Below are 16,396 nucleotides of genomic sequence, written 5' to 3' on the forward strand. Positions count from 1 at the left end.
ATATCATTCAGCTATGATCTATTTCACTTCACTCCTCCATCCTCCTGTTTCTCATGTATGTTTTGTTCGTACTTTTAAAAAGTGCACAAACAGATTTCACAGAAACTTTCCTGTAATGGGATTAAATAATCGTCTTTTTCCCCCCTACTAGCTAATGCTTATGCTATAATGAAAGTATGTTCTCTGCACCACACACATCCTGAACACAAGTTTCTTCTTACTCTTAAGGTCTAATACTTCATTTCTAAAAATATACACAGGAATGAAGAGAAACTCACAGCCACTTTGTGGCTTCTTGCAGGAAGCCACAGACATGAATGGAAGGGTCTCTGCAACTGGAGAATTATTTGCTACTCTTAACATTTCTAGCATAGCTTTCAAGTATTTGCTCTTCAACCAAAGTAGTATTAATATACATATACACATGCCTGCCTACCTAATTTTGAAGTACAGTGACTTTTATTTCCTAGATGGACTTGGCTTCACAAGAAAGGAAAATTTCTTAACAGTTAACACTCACATCCCCACCTTAAAGGCACAAATTCTTTTAGATCTACCAAAACATATTCATTCCACTAACTGAGGTTATATTTCAAATGCTTAGTTTCAATACTTAAAAATCCTCAGTCATTTTTCATTCAATACTTTCTCAGTTTTTTTCCAAAATCCTATTAGACAAAAAATTCTGTACTTCAAAATGTTTTGCCTAATAAGGTATGGGAAATCCTCCTGCACTTTTAGTCCTCCTTCACAAATGGAAATCAAAAGGAAGAAAGTTTTGAGGGTTTTTTCCCCCACTCAGGAAGAGTATTTGTATCAACTGATTTGTTCTATCGTTTTTCAAAAATGGATTTTCTTCAATACAATTTTATGTTTCCTGATATCAAAAGGCCTCAGTAATTGCATTTCCTACAGGTGTCCTGTTCTGTCCTAAGGACCAGAAGCACACTTGCCCTTTGGAGATGTACCTATTTCGCCCTCTTATTTTTGTCTCCTCAATGCTAATATGCTCAGAGCATCATGAACTTAATAGCAAAACAGAGAGAGGATATGGTTTTCCTAGAGAGAAAATTCCCCTGTGACACAGGGAAATGAGAACACTTCTCAGTTTGTCTGAGTACAAGTAGGAAGAGTCTGGAGGAGAAACAAAGGTGCCGAAAGTCAGTTTTCTTATGAAATAAGCCCTACTTTGAGAGACCGTAGTAGTCAATACAAGTTTTGGGAGACAGCAAGTAAATGGCAGTTATTTAGCTTAGCATTTACTGTTAGTCATGTCTAACTTTGGTTTCATATGTGCCTGAGCATTAACAAACAGCCCTATGACATTACTGTTTTGCTATTAACAGGCACACAAGATCCCACTGCAGTTATAATTAGTATTTGGATCCATTACCAACTACAGTTAGAAAAGCTCATACTTTGAAGCACGTCTGCTGTCCCAAAAAGTCTCAAGAGACACAAATAGTAATGAGTGCTGTGGAAATCCACCATAAGGATTCTTCCCAAACCAAGAAGCTCTGAAACAGTAATGCATAAACCACCTCAAGTGCGTGTACACGTGTATGCGGTTGGCTTTGGGATTTCTGGGGTGGACCGAAGGCATATGGAGGTACTGTGTTTTGGTGGTTTTGTTAATGAGGCAGGGGTGGAAGGAAGAACAGAAAGGACAGGAGGCACCAGTGTTTGAAAGTCTTCAGAAAAAAAACAGCCCCAGAGTAACTAATCTGATAAAAGATTCTTCAGGAGACCTCGGGTTAGGAATAAAAGCTGAGAATCCAGGCACATTTGTAGGATAGGAAAATTCCATTTCTATGATTATCCCCAGGACACCCTTACAGAACACAATCCCACCACTCCTAAGACTCTGAAGTCTGCCATTAGGAAACTGAGTAGATGCACAGAGCACTAAAGTAAGTATCCACCCTCCAACCCCATCAGTAAATAAGCATCATTGCCTTTCTGTGAGGAAAGGGGACTCCAATAACCACAGCACTACACACTTTGCACCTAAGTATCTTTGATATAAGCACTTACTCAAACAAGATCCTCCAAAAGAATGAAATAGCCAAGAAGACATTCACCCCGGATTCTTGCATAATGCTATAAAGCAATAGAAAACATTTAGACAGATGGATGATCTGCCATCTCCCTGTTCCACTCCTGCTCAACAATCCAGCAGTACAGACCAAGACATCACTGCCCTGCTCAGACTAAGCAACAGAGAAGAAAAAAGCCCCCTTCAGAGATCTTCTAAGCTCTCTACTACTTCTGTGAAGGTTTGCAAAATAGCTCTCCCCTTCCTGTACGTTACAGGAAACTTAAAAGTTTCCTTTGTATAAAAGCTAGTTTGTATACAGGCTACTATTCAAATAGCTTTGTATAAAAACTATTAATCGTATTTCAGCTAGAACAAACTCCGGAATTCAAGGAACTGTAAGAAATCCAGAGAACGGTTTAAAAATTGCAGTTCTGAGCACAAAACTATGGCCAAGATGCACAAAATGTGCTATACAATCTTGTGTATATGCAAATATTACATAGAAATGAAACAGCTTGTTTTATACCTGTAAGCACCATATCTATGAATAAACATAGAGCTCTAGGCATCAACCCACAAGACACTGCCTGCAAACCAGAAATCAATGTGCAGTTTGCTTCATGTGAAGCTCGATGTTAAGATGAATAATGCCTATCCCATGTAATTTTAAACACAACAGGCTCGCATGCAAACAGAAGACCATATTATAAAAGAACTACAGAGATGTAGCAGAATTCATGAGTCCCTCATGAGCTGCTGTTCTTTAAAAAAAAAAAAAGAAGAAAAAAGCAATTTAGACTTCAAAGTTTATTTTGTCTTTTTAATGAGATCTTCTCTTTTTCTTAATACATACATATTTATGATTTTATGATCCTTGGTTTACCTGCAATATTATCCATTCTTTAGTTTTATTTTGATTGGGCAGAAAACAAGAGGCAAAGCAGCAACATTTCAAAATTAACTTTTCCCCTTTCAGTGCAGGAAAAGGATATAGGTCTGCAGTTACTTCAAGTTGGAGGTGTATCTGGGCTGCTGTTCAAAGGGGTGGTCTATCCCTTTTACTCTTAACCGTGTACTCCTGCTGACCTCCCTGTGCCAGCTCTGATGTTTGAATAGCCCTACAGTGAACTGGTACAGGGAACTGATCCATTGGACAGCTGAATTAAGGGGGGAAAAGTGACCAGACTAGGGAAAAAACACAAAATATGTACTAGTCTGACCTCTTAAGATAGCTGCATGCTGCTGTCAAAAGGCAATTGATGTCCCAAAGCTGCCTCCTATGCAACGGGAAAAAATCCTATCTGTTACTAGTAATAGCCCAACTCTCAATTCAATATCAAAACTACAATCAATATATTCTGCACAGACATTTCCCACTGGACAAGTAATGTTTTTCGGGTTTTTAATCCTCCAGCCTCAACTTGGCTGTACATTGTAGAAATAATTGTTTATTGACATCATTTTACCATAAAGCAAGATAAACAATAACATTTTATTCCATTGCAAATGCTAACACTTGGCTCTTAAGAGAAAAAAAACTAAATGTGTTCCTTCTACTTGGAATAAATATTCTTCTGTTGTGCCTACCAAGTTACAGAAACCTTTGCTAGAAGAATGCAAGCACTGCAAGGTATTGCTTTCAGCTCAGTCCTACAGAGCCAATTCAGAATAATCTCACTGGTACTGACAGCCATAACACCCAAGCAAACTATGGTGAAGTCATTCTGCTTTGTTTGCTTACTATTGAAGTCTAAATATGAATATTAAAAGAATATTAGGTGCACATACAAGTAGAAGCACAAGCGTCTCCATACCTGAGCTTCACAGCATGACCTGTCACCCTTTTTCATCTCTGCTTCAAGTAGGATGCTTGGTACTACCCACAGCTACAGCCAAACAAAACATTTTCAGTAACAAATGTCTTTTCATTAGGTTTTGAAGACTAGGCAGCCCCCAGCTTTCATGTGGGTATGAACACATTACAGACTGTTCTGTAGCTCTAGTCAGTAGCATTTGGGAAAGTAAAGAAATACTGCCATGCAAACAGACATACCTAAAATGCTCTGTTAAAGGCTCCCAGGCTCTTATTTGGGTACTGTTTCACTCAACCTCCAATCCCAACATAAACAAATAAACAATTAAACCAAGAGATTTCAAGAGCAAAGCTTGATTGGCAAATTTAGGAGCACAAGTACAAAAAGGAGCCTAAACCCCACTCTCGCTTGTGTTTAGCCTATGATGTCTCCGCAAAAGAAGGCTGTCAGCCCAGGTCTCTGAAATACCAGTCACCCTCCTGTTCTCATCTGTAATGCCCCGTGTCCTCAGACACACCAGAAGTTCTTTCCCAACGAACTATGGGAGAGCTTGAGAGCCACTCAAGTTACATTGTGCGAAGATTCATCATCCCCTTTCATCCCAAGCCTAAGCAACACAAACACGTTGCCAGCCTCAGAATAGCCAGGCAGCTTGGCTAGGTTTCTGCAGCCCTGTTCTTCATCCCAGGTTAGGTGCCAGCGGGGAACTGCCCAAGCCAGCTACAGCCAAGACCAACTGCATTACAGCAACTTGATCCTCAGGGCCACACTCATTTCTGCCAACTTCAACAGTTGCAGTGGGGCCATTCTCGCTACTGAAGGCGGCAAGCATTTAGCATTTTAGTTTACAATAGCTTTCAGACATAAGTTTAAAAAGAAAAAGTTGAAGCAAAACCTCATTATTAATTGCAGCATCTCCCCCTCCAGGGGAAGGGTGCTAGTTTGGTCATGTGGACACTGCTATAAGAGTTGTCCAACTATACTTGCCCTCCCATACTCCAAGACAAGACAAAACGGTTTTGTTGATACAGGAGAGATTGTGCCAGCTGCTTAACTATGAAAGGAAGGAGCAGCAGGGGGAGGGGATGGTGGAGACCATTTGGGATCCAGTGTCTGTCATTAGGTCACTGGGTTCCCACATACTGTTGCAGCTCAAACTCCCTCTAGTTTCCACATGAAGCTGTTGGCAAAAGCTTCCCAGAGATAACGGCTCCGTCTGGACCCAAACTGAGCCACCTAACTCTGCCAAATGAATCTCAAAATACATTCTCCAACACAACTTCCCGGCCTGACAGTCTGCAAGCAGATTTTTTCTGTGGTTTCACTTATTCCATATTCCAATGAGAAGAAACCGTAAGTCTATCCTGGAAGTAGGCTCAAAACCCAGGCCTTAAGCTGGTCCAGCTATAGACACAGTGGCTCTTTTACAGGTACAGGGCAACACAACATCCAGTTAAAAATTCAGCAGTGATCTCTATGATGTAAGAATGATAAGGGATATACCCTGCTGATTATTTAAATAGGTAGATTACACAAACTATTTACCTTTCCCTAAAGTTATTCAAAACCCAGACATTTCTATTGTATTATTCTTTTAGAACTTGTTAGATAAGTGTTTTATGAAATAGAATTAATTCATTCTTTGCCTTACTCTGCAGACGAGCAGGCCTCCTTTCTCAATGGCAGGTGCCACAGTGACTTGCAGTAGGCACTGCCCTTGCTCCTGTTTTAATGCCAGATAGTCACATACAGCAGCCACATGAGAACGGTTCACATAGAGATTTTGCACATGAGCACACTGATAATTCAAACATCATAACAAAATGTAGAGTCATTCTAGTTTAGTTTGCCATAAAAGGCTTTAAGCAGGGACTAGCTTAATGCAGCTGCTATCACCTATGGAAGTATGTAAGTTGATACGGTATCACAGACTTGTTCCTTTTATTTAGAAAACCTTTAAAAGCTTTGACTGCCACATGCATGGAAGGTGAACACTGCTCCTACAAGGAACCTACGAAAGATAATATTAAGTAATTGTAAATGCTGGGGAACAAAGGTTATTTATGTCCTCCCAGAAAGACACAGGCCCAAATTACATACTAAGTATTTCCATTCCTGAAGTTAAAAGTTAAGTTCTGCTCTCCAATGCTGTCCCACAAACCAAAAGACAAACTAAGGAGAAATGCTTCAAATTCCCAGATATGTGCTTGCATGGATTATTCATTCTTAACAGTTCATGTGGCATGATATTCTTTCATGTTTCTTTAGATTTTTTTAAATTCAAGTTATGTATTTTCAGTTCGGAATTTTAAGCTTTTCAGCTTCTATCCTTCCTTCTGAACATTTTCTTCTATATACTCCTGAAGCAAGAATATGAGAGATCATCTAGACAAAATCCCTGCTTTCACGGTAATGAAGCCACCATAATATGAAGCCATTAAAGGCACAACATCCCTAAGAGATGAACTTTCAAAAACACACCCACCCAGCAGCACCTACAGCTTACAGTTTTTGTCAACAACTTCCTTCACATTAAATATAAAACCCGAGCTGTCAGGTGCTTCCATATACTGCCCCCACTATGTGGTGGGACATGCAGCACAGGATTATGTTCAGAATTGCAGGGTTTTTTCCTCCCGAGACCAGCAAAGCCATCCAGTCAGAACTCGGATGCAGCAGTTCTCACTCACTTTTGGAATTTCTCACGTCACTAAAGGTGTAAAGCATCTAAAACATTTGAAAGTGCTGGTGAACCACCTTACATTCATTTTTAATCCATCATGTGCAAGTGCATGGAACAGAAAAAAAGGTACAGCTTAGTTTGTTTGTAATTCAGCAATTCTGCTTTAAGTAACTGAAGCTGCAGAAGTATTTCACTACTTTGCCTAGTATTTTGCAAGCTGGCTTTAAGCCACACACTTCAACCTCTCATTTCATGGTTGCAGTGTTTGCGCTGTCTGTGGCAGAGATCATTTCCCCTTTGATTCTCCAAAAATGCTCTCTCATTTCTGAAATGCATAACCTGACACAGTACACACGTTCAGCAAGTAACACGTAAGAGTACTCTCTCTGCAGTATGCACACATAGCAGACTGCTCCACTCTCTCCAGAAACCAGCATGCTAGTGTCTGGTTATGATTAATACTGCTTGTGAGTAATGCCACATGTTAACGATTCTGTTCCACTCATGACTCAGTCCATGGCTGGAGTTAAGTGCGCAAAGAAGAGATGTTGCCAGCATCAGAGTTCAGTTAATGAACAGGTTATCAAATGCCGCAGGTTTGGTTTAAAGCTAGTGGCAGCACTCTGCTTTGCCACGTGGGCAAGGGGCTAGAAAGCAGTTTTCCTCACCTTCCTGCAGTAGCTGTCTGCTTGAAGACATCTGTACTTTTTCTTTTCTTCTTTTTTTTTTTTACTTTTTTTTTAAATAAAAAGACCACATCCAATGCAAAGGTTGGTATGCAGTAATGCTGTATTAATCAGCAAGATAAAAACACCCTGAACAGGAGTTATTAACCTTCTTCAGATGTCCCTGTGAAGGCCTCCCAACAGTTTCTCGATGAATAATCTTATTACAGGACAGAAGAAAGTAGAAGTCTAATCTCCACAAAGCCTCTTACTTGTAATGGGCAATAGGTCAGCCAGAGACAGGTGGGGTGCAGGAACAGATGAAGAATGCCTTCTCCTCCAGACACAGCTCTGGCTACTCACTGACAAGTTTAATGAATAACAAATTGATCTCCAATAAAACACTTACTGTTTAACTCTTTTAACGTGACATTTGTTAAAGAAGTTTGTACCCTTCTAGTTTAAGGGAGCTAAGTAAAGCCATGTTGTCCTGCAGTTATGACAGAACTGAATGAACACAAGGACAGTTTCTGCAGCAGCTGACTGACACAAGCTCTGGTTTTACAGCATTTTCAAGTGGAGTACAGAGGATGGATTGGACTTCCACTGTCCCACCTCTCCCCCATGCAGAAGGCTGCCAAGAGTGAAGCTCACTCACACACAAAGCCCCAAGACAGGCAAGGTTTAAGGTTCAGGAACTCTGCACACAAGATCCTTTGCATGGATTCAAAAACCATGCCACAGGAAACTACAGAAAGCATTATTCAACATGAAGTTAGTATCCTCAAAATAAAGAATTCTTGCCTTTCTTGCCAAATGCTGCGATTTTTTTCAAATCCTAATAGGTTAAACAAAAAAGGTCTGAAGTCCAAGCTGTTCTGCATATCTTCTATTATATCATATTCAAACAGAGATGGCCTCAGTATTACAGCAAGGGGGTGGTGGGCAGCAGCCAGAGGAGACACAGGTTCTAATTAACAGATGCAAGTTTTGAAAATAGGAACGCCTTTCTCCCAGTCTGTACAGCTGAAAAGTCCTCCTGACCACCACCATCTCCCCAGGCTGCAGCAAGCAGGACTCTCCTTACACATACAAGTGACAAAGCTAAAAGTTCAGACAGATTCAGATCCCTGCCAAACGACTGTAATCCAGTCAGTGTAAGTTATAAGCCATACACATTGCCACACAGCTAGCAAGTTTTTTCTTATCTCCAAGTTTGTGCTGCTTAGAGGTGGCAGTATCACATTCTCATGCTGCTCAACAAAACCATGCATGGAGAAGTTGGATTGCAAGGGCACAGCTGAACCCAATGGAGTAAATCAGTATTAGGTTGCTATATAGCAGTAATTGCTCCACTGTACTTTGGAAATAGTGGGGTTTATTTTTTGAATCATATCACAAGTGGACCTATATAATTTTGGAAACTGCCAGTCATGATGAGCAAGTAAAGACACTTTTTTTTTTTTTACTTTTTTTATTAAAACACAAAACCAAAAACCCACAACTGACAGGTAGGAAGCTGCACTATATTCTAGTCAAACCCAATACATAATACTTTTGTATACTCTTTGTATTTACATTAGATAAAGACAGGTAAGAGGGAAGAGCAACAAACAGGTTTAGCCATAAACAAACTGCAATAATATATCCAAACTGAACACTGAGCTTCTGAAAAAGCTTTATTTTAAAATAAAGTTAGAAGAGACCTATGTCATACTGAAAAGCCACTCCTTTCTGTATGTGGCTATAGGGTTTTTAGTTTAGTTTGAATAATCTGCCCAGTCACTGTGGATGCTACACTATTGCAAGAGACAGTGAAAGAATTAAAAACACAATTAAGATGAAAAGGCAAATTGAGTCTGAGTTCTGTGAAGATCCCAGTGTTTACATATTATGTCAGCAATTTATATCCAGGACTAGAGCCTAATTTTACTACTACATCAACAACAAAATTGCACAAAGTTCTTTAATAACTTCTGTGTTACAAATTAGGAGGGGGAAAACAACCAAACCAGTCTTTCAGTGTTACAAAGCTTATTCTAGGAGTGAAGATAATTTGTCCTAACTGACTTAGAAAAGTTTGAACTGAAATATATTAGACTCCAACCAAAGCATTAGTGAGTTGATCTTACTAGTGTTTACTTCCACAGACAGAGCTGTCCCCTCGCTTCCCTCACCCTCTCTCCCTGCCCCTAAAAGATACAAGAAAATTAAAAGGAATTTAAAAATTCATCTGCTGTCTTATGCTTACGGGCCCACCCACATTTGATCATGGTTTAAAGTTTACCTTCTTTGATTTTTTAAATAGCCTTTGCATGTTTCATTAAGTCAGACATATCTTATTGGACTGTATGGCTTGCAATACTTCAAATATAACTAAATTTAAGTAGCAGCATATTTTCCAAACCCACTTGTCACCGGGTTCATTTTAAGTAAGACACACAAGCCAACTGCCATATTAATTATTTTTAGGCATATTGAACATAAATCTGCTTCTTGTCCCTTAAAACTTACTGAGAAATCTTCAATTATCTCAAACAAGCATCCTAAAAAAGCAATGATGTCCCTTGCGCAAAGCAGCCAAGTAAATATTTCAGGTTTTGTACTAGGTAAATACCAGACTTTTTGTTGCCATTTAGATAGAAACAGTATACTTACTGCTAGGAACAGCATGCAGTACATGGAGAATGAAGAATGGCCAGAGTAAAATGATAGTCTGGAAGAGAAAAGAATAGACATCATTATTTTTCTTTTGTAACACTCAGTCTACAGTGGTACTAATTTATCTTACACAAGTGAAACACAAACATCTCCACACTTTTTTCTTCAAGGAGGCTATCAAAGCACAACAGCCATCACACATGTCTGACAACAGCTTTTGACAAAGCGCACACATTTCAACACCCAACAGCTATCCTATTCCAGCTTTAAGTTCATCTCCACATCAGGTATTAACTACCAGCCTTTCGACTGGAGTTTGAACAGCGAGTGAACACATTCTCAAAGCTAGAAATCAAGAGTCAGTTAAAGCAGTATATTTGTTTCATCTTCTTGATAAATACCAGAAAACTGTAAATATTATCAGTTTTTCAAATTACTTATCTGATAGTCACAGTATGTGTATGAGAACAAATGACACATTAATCACAATTAGTTGCATTTGGTCACTGTCAAGAGGCAGTAGTTAAGAACTCACATCTAGATGTTTATACCACGTATACATACGTGGACCTTTGGTAAATGTACTGATTCATACAGACTACAATCACCTATCATTGAAGGGAAAGGGGAAAGGCAGTTCATTAGCCAGCCAACCGCAAAAGATGACACTTCATCTAATAATTGTAGAAATAGCTTCATACTTGGCTATCTCATTTAAAAGGTGTCAACACTGCCTTCAACTCATAAAGGCTTCTCAGAGGTCCAAACTGAAGGGACTCGACAGTCGATGCTGACAATTCAGGGTGCCTTTGGCAGCGTCCTCCCCTGCATGGTCAGCTTCTGAAAGGAGCTGAGCATCACAGCTGTAAAACAAAGCCCACCCACCTCTTCATCAAGAAGAGACAGCAAAATGGAAAGCCATTTCTAATGCAGTCTTAAGTGGAGAGATGATAGAAACTGTACTTCAAACTACTTTTTCTGTCTCACGTGCAGAGTAAGCGCTTCACAGGCTACCAGCCAGGTCTCAGCCATGCTTCTGTGCAATGTAGCTACGTAACACAGCACCCCTTCCTTAAGAGTTTGGCATACAAAAACAAGGCCAACAGTAAAGTTTAACAGCTCTCCAGACTGCCCTCCACCATATCCAGCAGGTTCCTGCTTTGGGGCCTCAGCCAGGCTGAAAGCCTGAGGCCAGGGAAATTCCTGGTCAAGGCAAACATTTCTACTCTTCAGAGAGTAATGAAGTCAGCTCTGATGTGCAGTAAGATAACTGGGTTAAACATTCACTACTCAAATACCACAAAGGAGGCAATAAAACAATCTTGTGCACAAGTGAAACTGCAGAACTTCCTGCATTAATTTGCATGTATAAAATTACAAAACTGCATCAGACAAAAAAAAACAAACCAAACAACCTACATAGGCTCCCTCCGTAGGTTTTTGTGTTCTTGGTTTATAGTTGATTCAAAGCACTGCCAATACCTTCCAGTTTCAGAGGTAATAAATAAACAGTCTTTAAAAGAATGACTACTTTTTTGTGTGTATGAATAAATTTTTTATATATGTATGTATATACATATACACACATATACATACACACACTGCCCCACAGATATTTTTCAGTGGGATGCTTAAATAGAGAAACTCTGTTGACAATGTGTTATCTTCAGATATATAAAATTCAAAATCATTAAGATAACATTTTAGCTACACATCCCTTTCCCACTTTAGTACTCCTCACCAGTTAAAATCTCTGGGCAAGAGTGCACTATGAAAGCCAATACAATAAGCATTTTGAAGAGCCCTGTCTTTCAGACATCTGAGCCACAAAAGCAAAGCACGCTGTTTTACAGAGCAGAAGATACAGAATAAGGAATTTGCGGCTCTGATCTCAGCATTTTATCCACTTACTTTCGGGCCTATTGTCCATAAGATGTTTCCTACAATTCCTGAAGGGAACCTGTTGCCAACTGGAGGAATTCAGAAGGCTAATAAGCAAAGAATTGTATTTATTCCTTCTCTTAAGTTTATTTTTTAATTCCTATACCATTTTAAAGGTGGTGTAGACTACTAGCGTTCTTGGTTTTCAGAATGTATTAGCCCAATGTAATGTTAAGAATACCTTGTTCTAAGTTGAAGACTACAAAATTTCAATGCATTCTCATCAGGCGTAGATAAGCATGCTGCACATGACTGAAAATGTGCTTAGCACATAAAATATTGCCAGAAATACAACCGGGACAAAGTATTGATCCAACTTGTACATTGTGCAATCCCAGTGAAATTTCTTTGGCAATACTGCTGTCTCTAGAGTTCTTTAAAAAACAGACACATTAAAAAAAAATCTTAAAATAATTTCAAACACTAAGTTTGACAATGGGAAAGTTTCCCAATGATTCCTCAGCATGCGAACAACATCTTCCCAAAGCCAGGAGAACATCCTGTCTATCAAACCAGCTGACCCTGCACAGTTGTGGCTTCTTTGTGATCATACTGCAAGTTCTGGCTGCCATGAGCTATAATTTAAAAAATAAATGAATTTTTATTTAAAAAAAAAACCACAGTATTTACTAGTCCAAGAAATGCAGGCGTATTAGAAGATACATTTATACATAAAATGGCACAGATAACTCTCAAAACCCTACTTTTTGATAAAGAAGGAAAGGCTGAATTACCCCAGTAGGAACTTGCACTTAAGATTTCAGGACATCTTTTTCAAATATTAGAACAGTATCCAGTGAAGCTGTAGTGTCATGAAATAAGAGTTCTTAAGAGCAAAGTCGTTTTGCCTCTTTCCAAAATGGTAGAGTCTGACATCAAAAGAACAACTTTGCAGAGATTCATGCCTTTTACTCCATCAATACTTACCTTCTTCACATCATTTCTGATGTGAGGAACAAGGCTTCATTTTGACAGGAAAAAGGATAAGCTTTAATTATTTCCACTTATAAAGTGGAAATTACTACCAAGTTAGAAGAATGCCTTAAGTAGTAACATGAAACCAATTTCCGGTCTCAGTTGAACTAAAGCGCACTCTCAGTTTCCACTGTATACAATACAGCGGGACATCTCAAAAAAGTCTTAAACCCAAGTAATTTAAGTGCTGTTTAACTTTCTTGAAACTTAGTTTTGCCCCAGATTTCACATGGTTTATGATAAAGACAAAAGTAAAGATTCTGTACTTTCTTTAAAAGGCTGCCGTAAGACTGATTATAATTAATTACTACAGTTTGTTATTCTAAGTCTGCATTTTTAAAGATTATCTGGAAAACTAATCAAAAGTACAAACAATTTCTACAAGAAGTAATTGAACTGAACTACTCAGTACTTTTAGACAGGATTTCTAATCCCAGGTAAGTAAGTCTAAGACAGATTGCCTAGCAGGACTTGACACTGACAATCATTTCATTCTCTTCTGTTCCCTTTGATGCACACAAAGGCAAGTTAGCCTGGGGAGCAGAGTCCCCCTGATAGAAGGTACCATTTCTTAAATTAGTAGAAAAATGAAACATAGCACAGTAAATAAAAGGATCATTTGTCTTACACTGTCACTTGCAAGAAAGAGCGTGTTTTAAGTAGAAAGTCCTGCTTGGCAGTATTTTGTAAAGTGCATTATTTCATAAGTGAATTACTGAACACTGGAGCTCAGTAAACAAGCCTGATGTCTTGTCTCCATATTATGTCTTTGTACAGACACAAATGCGCAGAAACATTTAAGCGAAGTGCAGGAGTCTGACAGGGAAATGAATAGCCTTAGTGAAACGCAAGACTAAGAAATAGCTAAATACATATGGCACAGTGGAACATTAAACGGTGAGAAATTAAAGTGTTCGAAGTGGCAGTAGAAAGTGATAAACCAGAAGAAAGCGCATCTTGTGGTGCCACAATAAACCTGTCAGAGGCTGAATGATAAGGAATTTCCCTAATATAACTATTGAATCATGGAATCATCTTAGAGAAAACATTTATGCACATTCGCACATCAAAGCAAATAAAACTACCCACAGGATTAGCAAGCAAGTCCTTTCTATCCTCAAGTTCTATGGATTCTCTAAGTCTGACTCAAAACTTCCACTCACATTTGTGTTACCCATTCCATTGATCTGGAGAGGGAAAAAGTGCCAGAGAGCGCTGCAGCTCAGCACATCTGTGTCCAGGAAGCCAGAGAGCTCCACATGCTTGTCAGGGAAATATTCTTAGAATTTCAGTGCCATGAAGACATGGTTTAATAAAGTGCTAGTCCTATGCTTAAGTGGAAGCACCATATTCTTTAAATTCCATTTTATCTATATTCAGCAATCAACATGTAAAAAGAGCGGATGCTGTGAAAAACAAGTGCTAGACTTGCACTAGTTCAACTTTCCAGATCAGTGGGGACTGAAAGGCTTGACGACTCTGAAGTTAAGTGCTTCTGTGATTACTGCAAAGAGATGTTTAAGTAAATGCACAAGCAGTTCATCTATTTAACAATATCAGCAACTACTCAAAAACCCATTTTCAAAACACAATATTCCCAATTTCTCCACTTTCTTCCTTTTCTGCCAGAAGTTATGCCCACAGTAAAGTACAAAGCCCTACACTTACAGAAAGGAAAAAGCTGCCAGAGTCTTTCTAGTTCTCATCGGGACAATTTTATTGAAAGAGGTGTTTCAACATGAGACTTACTAATAATACCAAGTGTCTTGCACAATTACCTAATCATATTTGGAGTGAGGGGTTGATCCACTCAGCTCTACCGTGTAGTGTCAGACAGTAAGAAAACTTTGCCAATGCTGACACTTAATATATGAAACTACGCCTTTTTTTTTTTTCTGACAGTTACACATTTTTCCTGTTACAGACTATCTTACCTTATGCTTATCTTACACAAATGACAGCTCCCTGCTTATCCTAGTGACATTAAATAGATTTAGCAGCTCTAGGAAGAAACAGGCAGTTGTCTTCTAATTTCTAACCACCTTCCCCACCAGCATCCTTTTGAAACAAGACAGTGCAAGAAACAGGTGTATAAAGTAACGTTTTCCTGAGCTCAGGATCAACATGAAGTGGTTTTCCTCAGTTATGAGTACTACAATGCTTGGCTGCACTGCTAGGTTGACCAGATTTTGAAGTTTGTTAAAAACTGCTGGCATAATTTGTTGGGGAGTTTTTTCTTCCTCTCTGGGCATTGAAGAAATATCCCACTATACATCCAAGTATGCAGATATAATGTAAATTTTATTTATTTAAACAGATGTATTACACACTGATGGAACAATCAAATTGGGCAATGACTAGTTAGCTAGCTTTTCTTCATCTGTCAGCAGCTACTAGAGGAATAAACTTCACTGTAAGAAAAACCAGTAAGGAAAAATCTCATCCCCCTACAATTTCTTTCTTTTCAAATGAGCAACAGTCAAACTGCATCTTGAACTTCCAAATATGCAGAAGTTTTAACTAGGGAGCAGGCAGTTACCAACTCCTGGCATTTGTATCACACACAAACACTTATGTTCTGAGCTCTCGGTATTATAAAGTCCAACCAACTGGCATGCTGCAATGGCATTCCACATGCACATTGCAAAACCACTACAAAGCAAGTTCTCTTTCATCAGTTTTGACTTTGTTACTCAATTTACCTCAACACACAAAAGGAAAGTTTAACTTTCCACTACATTTCTAATTAGCCTCCTCAAATAGAGGAAAAAAAAATTCAGGACTTTATTTACTTCTCTTTCTTAGTAATCCCTCTCAGGAAACAGTAAAAAGTGAAAATAGCCGCAAGGGGGACTCAAACCAACACTTCTGAAGACTATTAGTTTGCTCTCACATGCATCAGATTACAGGCTTCTGTTCATTAACCACGTCTGCACAAGTTATCTACATAATACTGTTCTGACTCAAAGGAGTGTTATTATCATTTTACATAAAGGGAATGAGAACAAAAAGATAATCCCTGGTAAATGGGGGATTTGATTGTTCTTCCCTCTTTAAGAAACAGCTTTGGGCATGAAGCACTTGGCAAGTGTGTAGAACCATTCCCCCAACAGATTTTTGTAATCACTAAAGGGCAAAAGTGGAAGGGAGGCAGCAGGAGAACCATCAGCATTAGGGGATTTCAGTTCCTATGGTACTATTTGAGCAATACACAGTTATATGCATGTCCAAAGTTTTATCTAATTACTTTTCCCTTTTAATTACTTTAATATAAGCTTTGCAAATCAGTGAAATACTTCCACTAGGAATGGCCAATTCATACTAGGGCAAAGGGGATGTAAGATCAGAAATGTGGTTCAGATTGCAGAACTGCATCTCCATTGGTTACAGCATGTTCACCTTTCAGATTTGATTCACCCTACTGCCAGTTTATTTCTGTTGCAAGGGCAGCTCTTTCTGTTTCTAGATCAAGTACAGCCCCATTACATTATCCACTGTAGCCCAGAAACATCTAAAGTTTTAATATTTAAAGAGTCCTTATTCACTACCATATTTCATCTTTTTCCTTCCATGTAAAATTAAGTGTAAATGCCCTGACTAAGCTCAGAAATAGTGAATA

The 16,396-nt window shown here is 38.8% G+C and overlaps 1 protein-coding gene across 2 annotated transcripts in view; it reads right to left on the bottom strand.

Moving 5' to 3' along the window:
* PLPP1 (phospholipid phosphatase 1) overlaps positions 1 to 16,396 on the bottom strand; it is a 76,345-nt gene that overhangs the window by 10,574 nt on the left and 49,375 nt on the right. For both annotated transcript variants that reach the window (XM_082497810.1, XM_082497811.1), the window contains exon 4: positions 9,859 to 9,916. In XM_082497810.1, the coding sequence (XP_082353936.1) occupies positions 9,859 to 9,916 (58 nt within the window). The remainder of the gene's footprint in view (positions 1 to 9,858; positions 9,917 to 16,396) is intronic.

The sequence above is a fragment of the Vanellus vanellus genome, assembly GCF_965231255.1.
Source record: "Vanellus vanellus genome assembly, chromosome: Z".
In the NCBI taxonomy this organism is placed as follows: Eukaryota; Metazoa; Chordata; class Aves; order Charadriiformes; family Charadriidae; genus Vanellus; species Vanellus vanellus.